This window comes from Centroberyx gerrardi, chromosome 17, assembly GCF_048128805.1.
Source record: "Centroberyx gerrardi isolate f3 chromosome 17, fCenGer3.hap1.cur.20231027, whole genome shotgun sequence".
NCBI classification, from domain to species: Eukaryota; Metazoa; Chordata; class Actinopteri; order Beryciformes; family Berycidae; genus Centroberyx; species Centroberyx gerrardi.
The window spans coordinates 19339335-19352116 of record NC_136013.1 but is presented as its reverse complement, the minus strand read 5'-3'; the positions used below and the strand labels follow the sequence as shown (position 1 = coordinate 19352116).

Sequence of the window (12782 nt, the reverse complement as noted above, 5' to 3'; positions counted from 1 at the left end):
TCTTCTTAAAGCTGGCTTCTGCGCTCAGTGTGTTGCAATAATGATGACGTACTACAATATTTAGCAAAATCCTTTGACAATGAGAGCTTTCTTTAACAGGGAAAAACTTGAGTCGGCCCACAGTGTTTGCATAGTCCCAATTGGACTGTACCACTCCTTTTCAAAGTTCTTGGGGTGTGTTTGTGTGTGTGTGTGTGTGTGCACCCACGCGACGTTTGTGTGCATATCAGCCTGTGTGTGAGAAAGCATGCGTGTGTGCTTGTGTGTGTGTTGTATGTGCACTTATGTGTTTGATATCCACACACACATACAATAAGATGTATGTGCGTTTCAGGGCCGACGCCAGGTCATGTTTACTTTAGTGCTGCCTGCCTGTGTTTGCTGCACTACCCTCACCTTGATTTTAACGGCTGTGTTTGAGAGCCTGCTGCAACACAAAAGAGCAACAGTGAGGTGTTTATGCTGGAGTTAACACCCTGCAGTCTCGACTCTCAGTCAGTGTGCAATGCATGCCCGGCCGTAACACACCAAAATGTATTCAGCATGAAAACAGCGATGGTGGACATGAAGAGAAATGGCCATGCAGACAACACGCAAACACAAGTACGCACATATACATAGATACGCCTACACGCATGATAACATTATTCAACAGCTGCAGAGTGATGTAGTTTGTGGAAATACCCTTTTCCACAGAATAAAGGCATACAGCTATCAAAACCATCAAACATGCATAGCTTGAATGACTTAGTCAAACAATAAATCAAACAAACTCAGCAGGTTATGGAGCCAGCAGGATACAGCTCATGCCATAATTAAACCAACAAATGAAAAACCAACAAGTCTACATGCACAAATGAAGAAGTGCACACTTGCACACACGCACACACACATATCAAACAAAACAAAACTACCACTCTTTCACTCATTACCAAGTTAAAATTTCTCCAGTCAATTGATTATGCAAGGTCATAATTTATGATGGCTTATCTACCCTTCATAAGTACCAGCCCACACACACCAAAGCAAGATATGAAGACATCAGCTGGGAAAGTAGTCTGCTTTGCCTGGATGGTAGTAAAACATAATCGATAAGCTTGTGAGAAGCGACCATACATTTAGTAGTAAAGTAGTAGTAGTTGTTGTGGTTGTAGATTTGTTTCAGAGAGTCAGGAGTTGTAGAAGTAGTTGTTGTAGAAGTACTAGTAGTAGTAGCAGAATCTCACCAAATGGGAATAGAGGCTCTCCATTCTATCTTTATACATACAGCTATACATACAGGAGCCACATGTCAAAATACTGATTATTATTGGAATCCAGCTAGGTCAGTGGACTGACCGGTTTTAAATGAAGACTGATCCAAGTGATCAGGTAACATTCATTTGTTCCAGTTGGACCTCGTTCACCAAATAGCAGCACGCAAGCAATCTCTAACCAGGGACAAATCCCACTGGGTTTTAAAAGCTACTTCCCTGCAGCACTTGTACAGCACTTTTTAATATTCCACCATCTCAACCCAATAAACAGCAAATCACACCACCTCAAACATTTCACTTTTCAACTTCACTTTTCAACTTGAATACACATATTTTGATTTTCACCCTTCCAAAGCCTAAGTAGAAAAATGTGCTTAGACAAAAAGTGAGCGGACCACATTCACTTCGGCTTCCTTTCAATGTAGTAAAACACTGCAGACAGGTTTGGTGATGTGGTAAGAGATTTATAACCATACTTGGCATTGTCATAGATAGTAAACACTTGTACACACACTGAACACAACTCAAGTGAAACTGGATGACACTCTTTCAATTGGCCAGAAATGCATCCTACCCTCAGACAGCGATCCTTCCGTTCAAAGAAGAATAACATCAATCTGTGATGTTCAATGCATTCCAGGAGTTATTTTGTGTTGTAAAGGGTTGTAATTTACTTTTTTTGGTGCACCCACTTCCCTAAACCAGTGATTTCCTACATTTCCTACAGTGACAGAGCAATAATAATAGCAACAGCTATTATTATTGTAAAAGCAAGAGAGCGAGTTTTTCCAGTCAAGAAAAAGTGTCGTGCTCCTTGCTCAAAACACACCATGTCTTGTGGCTACATTGCATTCTAGTCTATTGAGGCTACTGTCGGTGGAGAAACTGGTATCTGCCTGATTGATTGCTGATTGCTGAACGTCGGTGCAAATTGGCGAGTCTAGAAAGAAGCCTTTGCTCTTTGATTCTTAGGGACTGGTTGGGTGATTGGATTTTGTTTTTTGTTTTTGTTTTTTGCCTTGCCAATTTAAACAGGCACTGGCCCATATACAGGCATACGAGCCGGAAGGGGTGTTAGTCACATTCATTAAATTTTTTAAGGTGAAATTTTCAGTGAATTTGTCAAGCATGCAATTTGGCCATGCAATATACCGTTTGAAAGTGTGAAATCTCACAATTCAATCAGTATGCTCCATTTTATGATCAATGTTTTTGCAACAACAATCCCCTTTCAATGACTTCTAAAAGTCCACAAACAATATGAATCATGGTGATGTCAGTTTCCTAATCACGGCATGGGTCCATCCTACAAAACTAGTAAGTGTAGTAGTGTTCAGTCACAAAAACAAAAAAGCAATGACAGAAAAGCATTGATAGAATGTCTGTTGTTTACTTTGCATTTCTTCGGAGCAAGTGTGTTCATGATCTTTCCTCTGTTGTATTTGTGTTGTGAGTAGTGTTCACATATGAAAGCAACTCTTTTACAGAAATACAGAAAGTTGCGTTGGGTCCAAAGAACTGCCAGATAGGCGAAGTTGTCCTCTTTTTCGAAACAAACCAGTCTAATCTCAAAATGGCGTCTTGGTTGCGCAGGTCAAAATATTTTCCCACATGGGGACACCCCCCCAGTCGTCTGGCAAGGCCAAAAGAGGCCAATAAGATTAATTACACCTATCTTTGGGAGTTTGATTATCTAAGTTACTGTGAACTTTATCCTACTGTAAACACCAAACTCGTATCATGTTATTAAAAAGCTACTGTAGCAGAGGCCTTGGCAGGGTGTAAAATACCTCAGGCTGTTTTTGGTCACGCAATTAAGCTAAGTCAGTGATTAGAAACCAGGCATGGCCTGAATGCCTTTAAGCCTCCTTTTCATCTGGAGCTGCAGACGGATCTGTCAGCTGAAAACAAACAGGAGGGAGGAGACATATAAGGACAAGATCGTGCTTTAGTGCAGCCGTCAATCACTGTGTGGGGTGGAGTAAGGGCCATAGACACTTTGTTGGTATGTTGGTTAAATATTGGTAATAAATGGTTGTATACGTGGTAATGAATCACAACAGAACATAACTCTCACAGCATCATTTGGATGTACAGAACCGCAGACGCAAGACACTGCACCAATTATTTGCCTTTGTATTGTTTGAACAACCAAAACTCATGTTGTTACAGTACCCTTGGTGGTATGGTACACCCTACTACTCAGCTCCCCCGGTCCCTGTGGGAAAGAAACAACCGCCTCCCTACCCACAACGTCTCTGAAGAAGTTTCAAACAAGTTCTCCTCGACGGTTAAAACCTGCGCTCCACATTTCACAACCCATTCCCTGGAGCGACATGCTTCACATGTGAGTGAATTTTTTGGCGACGAGTTTTGTTTTCTCTCCCAATCCTCCCTACAGCACATGCCTTCTTTACTGCGCCTTCCCCAAAAATCCGCTCTAGCCAGGTCGGTACAAATCTAGACAGTCAGCCCTTATTTTCCCCTGTTATCATTGCCCATTTTAGAAAGACATGTGTCCCACTTCAGGAATAGGTGGGGAATTGCCTGTTAAAGGAGCCTAAAGGTTACAGTTTTTGCCGATGTTGCTGTTTTGGTTGCCATAGCCTGAACGGTGAATCAACACCTTATCTTCTGATCTGCACCAAAGCGCTACTTGTCAAAGCTTTGCTAGCTAAGTGCATTCCTGCAGAATGACTCAATGAGTGCAAGAAACAGGTAGGGGGATGAACTGGAGCACGACCGAAGATTTCTTTGGGAAAAGGAGATGTGTTGCAACTTGAAGAACAGCGAACGACTGAATAAGTTTTATTCATGTAACATTCAGTGTGTGTCCATGTACAATATGTACAGGCTTGGTCTAGGAACGGCAGCGGCATAGAGTCTACGCCTATCCAGACCTTGTCACTTCTGTGTGTGTATCTATGTGTGAAATGAACAGGTGTGAACAGGTATGTATATATAGCATCAGGCAGCAGCATTACCAGTCAGCCAGCTAACTGTTTTTCAGTCTATATTGTACACACACACTTTCACTGGAGCCAGCTGACATCAAAGACAGTTTGAGCCTCAAAATTCGACTGTGCCTGTCGGGAGGATTTGGCTGTCGCTAGTTATGTTTATTGTTGTGGTTTCTCCAAGCAAGCTGCCCAGCAATGAATCCTTTGTCACTTCTACATGGATGCTACTGTGATAAGAAGCTGTGATTATATATGTATTTAGTATATCTAGATTCATCATCAACATCACACCACAACACCCTGCATCGTGACACAGATGGAATACAGGCTAACAGCAAGTTTTAGGCCGTCAACAGAATAATTTAACATGAAGATCATCAGGTATTTTACAGTTTTGTCTGAACCAGACTGAAAAAGTTGACTTTGTTGCATTTTTCTATTTGGTTAATTTAGGTTCACACTGCCCAATTCACTCACAAGTAGCTTGTTTATTGGACAGAGTTTTGGTGACCCGTCGTCCTGCCAGGACTGACGCTCAGGTTATGAGCGTCAGCCAAGACTGCGCGTGTCCTAGGTTCATTTTGTCACGCTAGGCTTTGCAAGCATGAGGAACTGCTGGCTATCAGATCTTTATACCCATAACACCCTGCGTTTTAGGCTGATTTCCTGTAGTTGGTATGATTATGTTCTCACTCTTTACACCCACACTGCCGTTCCCTTGGAAGAGGACCAAACCCCACATTTTCAGGCGGCCACCCGAGTTTGAATGCCATTGTTCTCACCTTCCCAAACTAACCAAAAGAGTAAACGCTCAAAGTTCAAAGAAACCACTCCAAAGATGCTTGGTGTGAACACACTCTCAATAACAATTACCACTTGAAATACTGTTCACTTATTAACAACATGTTGTTGTTTACCTGACATCCTCGTATGCATATACACACAGGAAAGGAATCTCTATGAATTTGTCCGTTGACAATATAGCAACTTAAAAAACAAAACCAACCCAGAATAAATTAATTTGCATACGTAATAAATAACCATAGGCCTAATTGAAAATGGAGAGAAAACTGAGAAAAAACGTTAAGACTACCATAACAAAATACAGTAGGATATACTGCAGTTGCAATTTGTTTCATAAAAAACAGTCCTAAGATTGCCTTTTCTTGTTTATTTGAGAATACCAACTTCTGAAAGCCTCCATGAGCAGACATGTTTTCCCTCAGAAAGCATATTATTCTTTAAACTTGGCTGGTTGCAGAGACATGGATTAAGCCTCGTTGAAAACAAAAAAGAAAGAAATCTCCTTTGGAAAAGAAAGTATGGTAGTCTGCAACTAGGCTTAGCCATGTTTGTGAAACTTGTCTATCATGTACACACCTATTGTACCACAAGGAAATGAGTCACAAACATCATATTCATAAACACGTGTGAATCAGTCAGAAACCCAGGTATGAGTTATTGCATTAAGGATCCTTAATTTGCTGCATCGTTAAGGGAGACCACAGGTGTTGCACAAAAATGTGACTCGTTCATTTTGGCCTCCACACCCTCACCTTAGGGATCGTCTGGATATCACAAGAGCAGCAGTCCTCAGCCTCTGCTGAAGGGTGTGACAGGATTATCTGTCGGTTAAATTCGGGCTGAGTGTGGAAAAAAAAGGCATCTTTCTTTGGAGCAGTGCCTAAACTTACAATTACCGCTCCGTTTGTTATAGCTTACATGCTACTTTGGTTTAAAATGTCCAATGAAATTGAAACAGTTACAGACTTAACATTGTTGCAGTCAAGTCAAGTCAAGTATATTTACACAGCCCTTCAGCACTAAGCCTGTCTCAAAGGACTTTACAGAGAATGAGCCTACCTAGATCTAACTAATCAATCCCAAAACGAAATGATTCAAACGGTGTGCAAACAAAATGAAACACAAGGAAACCCAACAAAACAGTCATGTACTGCAGATAGGCCCAAGCATGTGTCCTCACACACAAACGCTCAAACGGAATCTGCAAACTCACACACTGAACCTTTTAGCAGGCCCTAAGTTGATACTTTTTCTTGCTATCAGTGAATTTGAACAGGCTGTCCTAGTTTCCCTGCTCCCTCTGTACATGCAGGTTTTCAAGTAGCATACTGCTCAAATTCCTGCAAGTCACAGGCCTGGAAATACAAAAGCATCGCACCATAACTCACTTCTACCATTGTGAATACAGAAACCAAACATGCCTGAAACTACAGTGATCTTGCAAAATAGCCTTTACACATACTGATAAGTTATACAGTGTGTTGGTATCTGTGCTATCATATGTATAGGCTGTAATGGTCCAGGTGTGGATGTTTGCTTGTCCCTGTGTAAACTGACTCAGCAGGCCTATGTAGACCAGACACAGGGGTTTAATGTCTTGAAGTCTTAGTCCAGAATCCTACAAGCTTGTCCATTTCTTGAAACGCATCCATAAAGAAGTCCAAAGGCCAAGAACACATTAAATCTCAAATAGCATCGACACACTGCTGCACAACATCGCTTGCAAACTGACATTTGGTCAAAAATAGAAATAGAAATAAGTCTGCAGTGATGTTAAGAGTGGCACTGTTTTCCTGTTCTAGGTTGAGCCTATGAGTTTGGGCCATATTAGCCACCTTACCCAGTATCTGAGGACCAATACCAAAGCATTCATTCTGGAGAGCGCCATTGATGATTACTTCAAAATTATGATATAAAAATTGGCGAGAGTTGGCCCCAAAATCATCTCTGTGTCTCCAATAGATAGTTCTGTCTGGTGTGCATGCTAACACTTTAGCATACAGTATGCTAAGTAGTCGTAGGCGATTAGGCTATCAAAAGTGTGAAGATAGACCTTTTAGTAATGCAAAGTTGGTGTTGGTTTTTATTCTATGGCGTGTAGATTCATAAGTTCTGAAAACAAAATCTCAGTTTTTCATCATTAGTGAAGTCCATTACAAATTAGCAGCGCAAAAACTTTAGCGGTCTGGCTAATTTTGCTTACTTCCTGTGTAAACAAAACAAATATGCTTGGATAGAGAGATCTTCTGCCGTTGAGCGTGCATTCTTGTTTTGTCTATTTTATTAGTCCCCTGAACAAGCCTGGCAGGTTTATGTGTCATTAAAAATAACTAACCATCCAGCCTTAGCTGTGACAAGTTCTCATCTTCTCACTTTTAGGATAATGGCAGTTACGATTACTTAACATACTGTCTGCTAAAGCGTTAGCATGCGCATTGGACAGAACTATCTAACTGAGACAGAAAGATGATTTTAATAGCAAGTCGTCTCGTCAATTCACACAAAATCGATATATGCAAATGAGTGAATCATTTATTTAAATTTTGGCAGAGGCATGAAATCAAGGGAATGTGATATAAGCAAATCTCAATACTACACAATGATTATGAGATACCAGCAAATCTAAGGCTTCAAGGTACATCAGTGACATGTGACTCAGAGGGTGATTTCTTCCCTTTACTTCGTCAATAAGACATGATACACCTTCAGTGGGGGATGGGACACCTCACTGTTGACACTAAAGTTCAAATGTTGAAACAAATTTATACAGAAAGTGATTTAGGTAAATATATGTTTAGTAAACTTATGGTAATCCGTTTCAGGCCTGAGGTCTGACAGACTAATCTCAGCAGTGACACTGGTATTCACCTCTGTGCCCTCTCTCTTTTTCTCCCCCTCCTCCTTGTGTTGGGTGATGTTATGTACGCTGTTTGCTGATTGTGTGAATGAGCGAGTGAATAAGGGAGTGAGAAAGTAAGCAAGTACATCTGATGTGCATATCTATGATAATGAGCCTGCTTGAGTGCGTGTCTCTAACGTCATCATTATGTATTTACAGAAGTGTGTGGTGTCACAGGTCTCTCTGCTGTGTTAGTCATGTTTATCCAGTTTTAGGTCAGCGATCAGACACAACATCAAGTCGATCTGAACCCGATCTAATTGGACTGAACGGTGAAATGTGTCCGACCTGCACGGCAGGTTTTTCATCTCAGCAGTCAAATGTTATGTAAGGCTTGCTTTGCTCAAATCACCAAGGCATGTGATCTGTCAATATAGGTTAACCTAACATGTTACATTGTCGACAATCAAACCTGAGTCATGCTGTAGAGGCAGTTCATTCTAACCCATCAACAAGGGTGTTGGAAAACAGAAAGATATGAATGTAAATGCATATTTGCATGGTTTGTTACACTAAAAGTCAGCGGGGGAGCATCTACGTCAGTTCAACCAAAAGAACTATAAATATCTCTGGCATCACTGTGACCACTGGAGGTTAAGTGGTTTATTTTTTAACCTTTCATTTATCCTGGGAAGATTAGTTTCCCATGTGTATCCTTTTTCAGCAAATTCACATTGCTTCACGTTCACCCAGTTCCCCACATTCACACCTAGGAGCTTCCCAGCGCAAGAACAGTCTTGTACTGTTGGCCGCTGAGCGGGATGAGGGGTGTGTGTGTGGGGTGGGGGGGAATCTCGCTCAAGGGCACCTCAACAGGAGCTGTTCAGAGTGGAGAGAGCATTTCTCATTCACTTCCCACATCCACATTTTCCCAGACGGCCTAGGATTCAAACCGTCAATTTGCATTTGCTTGCATAAATAAGATATGGATACTATCCAAAACCAAACATCTCGACTGCAAAACAGCAGAAATAACAACTTCTCACGCTCTAATTCCTGAAACCCATCTATAACAACAGTGACAACAGTCCTATTCCACTCCTTTCTCTAAAAACTGCCTCCTGATTCATGCTGCATTTGACGCATTATCACGTCTCTCTGTCTCTCTATCTCTCTATCTCTCTGTACTTTTTTCAAACTTGAGTGAACAAAAGCGCAGCGTGACTAAACTAGCTCAGCAGGAACTCAACACCGCACTAGTTAGTTTTCAAAACGTGCCAGGGGGGGAAACAGTCACTCCACCAGTGGTTTCTACTCATCACGGCACTCAATATATCACTCTTCAATGCTTTCCTCCAGTCAATCAGCTTGTGAAGAATAGTCTAGTACAGTAGTTCTCAAAGTGGGGTTCGGGGACCGTCAGGGGTCCTTGGGGATGGTCCAGAGGGTCCTGAGCAAAATGAGGAATAGCCTCACTATCACTACTTAAACATGAGGGAATGTATAAGGATGTTTTGATCAGAGGTTGCACTCTTTACACTGGTGTCACCCTACCTACAGTATAAACATGTCATATAATCTAATACTAAATCACATTTAATGACAAAAATCTTCTCAGATGGGGGTGTGTGGCTTATTTTGGCGGTGGTCTATTACAGTTTTGCCATTATCACAAATAAGAAAGTGGTGTAAGAAATAGTATAGCTGGAATGTCAGTTGGCATCTATCTATCTATCTATCTATCTATCTATCTATCTATCTATCTTTCTATCTATCTATCTATCTATCTGGACAAAAAACACTATAATGTTCTTTCAATAATCTTATAGGGACTTTTAGTGTGTTTGTGGTACTCAATGGTGAGTTTATAGCAGCCATATAATACTTTATGTTGGGTTTTTTTTTTATCACTTATGATATCACTATAATATCCCTATAGTATTCCTACAGGGACTTCTAGTTTTGCTGTGTTATAGTATCCCCCTGAAATGTATTGTCAGATTCATATAGTTATATTAACTATCTATCTATCTATCTATCTATCTATCTATCTATCTATCTATCTATCTATCTATCTGAATTGGGACCATATGAACTAAGCTTTGTGGGTTAATAAACATGTAAGACAAACACTCCCAAAACACTCAAATGAAAAAACAGGTTGCACTTTTAATATTGCATCTTACATGTGGCTGTTGAAGCTGCCCAGTTCATCCGTCTCGTGGAAGTCCAGCTCGCCTCCGTCTTTGCGCTTGGACTTCTTCCTTTTCAGCTTGAAGGACAACAGCCGCTTTGCTTTCTTCTCTTTCGGGGAAGTGGGTACAACATCACCGGGCAGTGTGGCGTGCTCCGGGGGGCTGAAGGCACCGGGGCTGAGGGCACCGGGGCTCGCCGGTAAGGTGGCCGACTTGTCCGTGGGGCTGCTGGGTGCTCCATCTCTGTGTGACCGTTTCAGCTCCTTGTTCTCCTTGTCCGGGGATTTGACTTTAAACAAGTTTTTGACTTTCAGCGTGCTGGACTTGCTCATGGTGTCCTAATGGCAAAAACAAGCAATTCTTTAAGAAATAGGAAAATGACACCATGAGGAAAGTCGTCCTACTTATAAACTGCTGTGGGAGTGATTCACTAGGATAACCTGCAGAGCGGGTTGCAGGTAGCCTACGCTGACTTGCCTATACCGACCGCGCACCACCAGGTGAGGCAAACAAGGTGCACCAGTGTCAAGCTAGCTAGTGTAAAAAACTGAACCTCCGCTCTATAACCTTCAAAATAAAATCCATATTGCCGTGCGTTTCAACTTTTTTGTCTTAATACACAGTACAGAAATGAAAATAAAAAATGCATTCAAGGTGGAATCTAGGCTAGTAAATGCTACGGAAGCGGATTAGGGCCACATGTGAAAAGATTATTTGAGTTCTGAGATTAATCTCAGAATTCTGACTCAGAATTCAGTTTTTTTTCCTCAGAATTCTGACTTTAATCTCAGAATGTGCGTGTGTGTGTGTGTGTGTGTGTGTGTGTGTGTGTGAGCGCGCAATTCTTTATTCTAAAATTCTTTATTATTGTGAGTTTATTCTCAGAATTGAGATTAATCTTTTTTCACATAGGCCTATATGGCTATTGATATATGCTGTTTTAAAACAAAAACATCTACAATATTTTGATATGAGTTTTGTTACTCTGTACACCCTAAAATATACTTTTCCCCCAGGAGTGACACATTTTAAGCTTTTATTTTGAAGGCAAAATCTTCAGTTTTCAGCCTCACCTTCTGGGACCTACAGACCTCAGTTGCCTTCATCTCTCAACACTCAGCACACTGTACTGTGTAAATCGTGTGTGTGTGTGTGTGTGTGTGTGTGTGTGTGTGTGTGTGTGTGTGTGTGTGTGGGTATGACTTAAGTCACTTTCAGGGACACACACCAGACTTAAGACCAGTTGATTGGGGACGGCTTGTACAATTGGGGACAAAAGCCATGTCCCCAATTGGTAAAAAAGCTGATTTTTAGGTCAGTGGTTAAGGTTAGGGTTAGGTTAAGGTTAGGGTTAGGGTTAGGTTTAGGCAAGTAGTGGTTATGGTTATGGTTAGGGTAAGTCTCCAGGAAATGAATGTAAGTCTATGTAAATACCCCAAAAGTGACATAAGTAAGACTGTGTGTGTGTGTGTGTGTGTGTGTTTGTGTCTGTCTGTCTGCCTGTCTGTCTGTAAATTGAAGGTAACATAAGAGATAAATAGGCCTAAGTGGCATTTACTATGTTACATTTATTATGTTGAGGATTAGGCTTTCATTGTTATCTTTTAACTAAAGGTTTCTGTTCCTACATCCTGTGCTGCTCTGCTTGCAGTAAGGACTCATGTCAAGGATGTAGATGTAGATACACCTTATACTAGACTCCCATTTAATAAAGGTTTTGCCCCATTTGAGATTTATATTAAGATTTATATTGAGATTTATGTGAGTCCAATACGTTGTGTAAACTCTGTTCCTAAACTAAAAAGGTGTCTAAGCTGAGTTTAAGAGAGTTTACCCTCCACTACATCCCTGCTAATAATGGTTTGAAAAAAAACCAAACCCAAATTAGATTACACATCAGTATGAGCTAGATCTACATGTTAGGTGTTACAGTAAGAAGTGCTTCCACCGTGTCTTTCAGTCTCCACAATTATCAAGTTGACTCGTTCATACAAGGAGTAAGTCTCCATTGCTGCATCTACTGAAGTAATTGCTCTATCTGCTGGTCATTTGAGGAAAGGCAGTCTGAAATACTACTGACTGGCAATCATGATAACAAATAAGTTAGAAACTGTCTTCAGCAATATTTCTGTAAAACAGCAGAAAAGTCACATTTTCCTTGCTTTTCTTGGTTTGTTAGTGAAAAATGTTGAGGCCACATTGGCCACTGGCACAGGGAATATGATACAGCAAGAAATTAGAGTCTATTTATGTGAATACAAAAATAATAAAGAAAGAACAGAGAGAAATAGCAGATTGTATAGGCCAGTAAAAAAAGGGGGTTTATAAAAACACCATATAAAAATGACACTGTCGTGGACAACAGAAACTAAATTTCAGCAAAACCCAACAAAGGTTAAAACTTAAAATGTATACACCTTTGTCTGATTCCCCAGTTCTGATGCTTTTAAATGATGATACTTCTTTCAACATGTCTTTAAATCAAAAACGTCTCTGGCTGGCAGGTTGTACTGCTGCAAAAAAAATGTTAGTCATGAGATGGCAACAACCACATGCTCTCCCAATACATCAATGGATTCAGGGGATGTGGGATGTGGGGATGGGTGGGGGCGGGAGGATAATATGGGGAAAAGTTATGGGGACACAGAGGGTTAGCCATCAGATTACATTTCAGTTGTATTTTCATGTATTTGTAAATTCTGTGGGTGATGGCGGGGGGGAGAAGGGA

At 40.9% G+C, this 12782-nt stretch overlaps 1 protein-coding gene across 1 annotated transcript in view; it reads right to left on the bottom strand.

Annotated features, from left to right (window-relative positions):
• Nucleotides 1-10403, bottom strand: part of crybg1a (crystallin beta-gamma domain containing 1a) — a 40495-nt gene extending 30092 nt beyond the window's left edge. The window contains exon 1 of the mRNA XM_078289345.1: nucleotides 10046-10403. Coding sequence (XP_078145471.1) covers nucleotides 10046-10386 — 341 coding nt within the window. The 5' untranslated portion in view covers nucleotides 10387-10403. The remainder of the gene's footprint in view (nucleotides 1-10045) is intronic.
• Between the last annotated feature and the right edge of the window lie 2379 nt (nucleotides 10404-12782).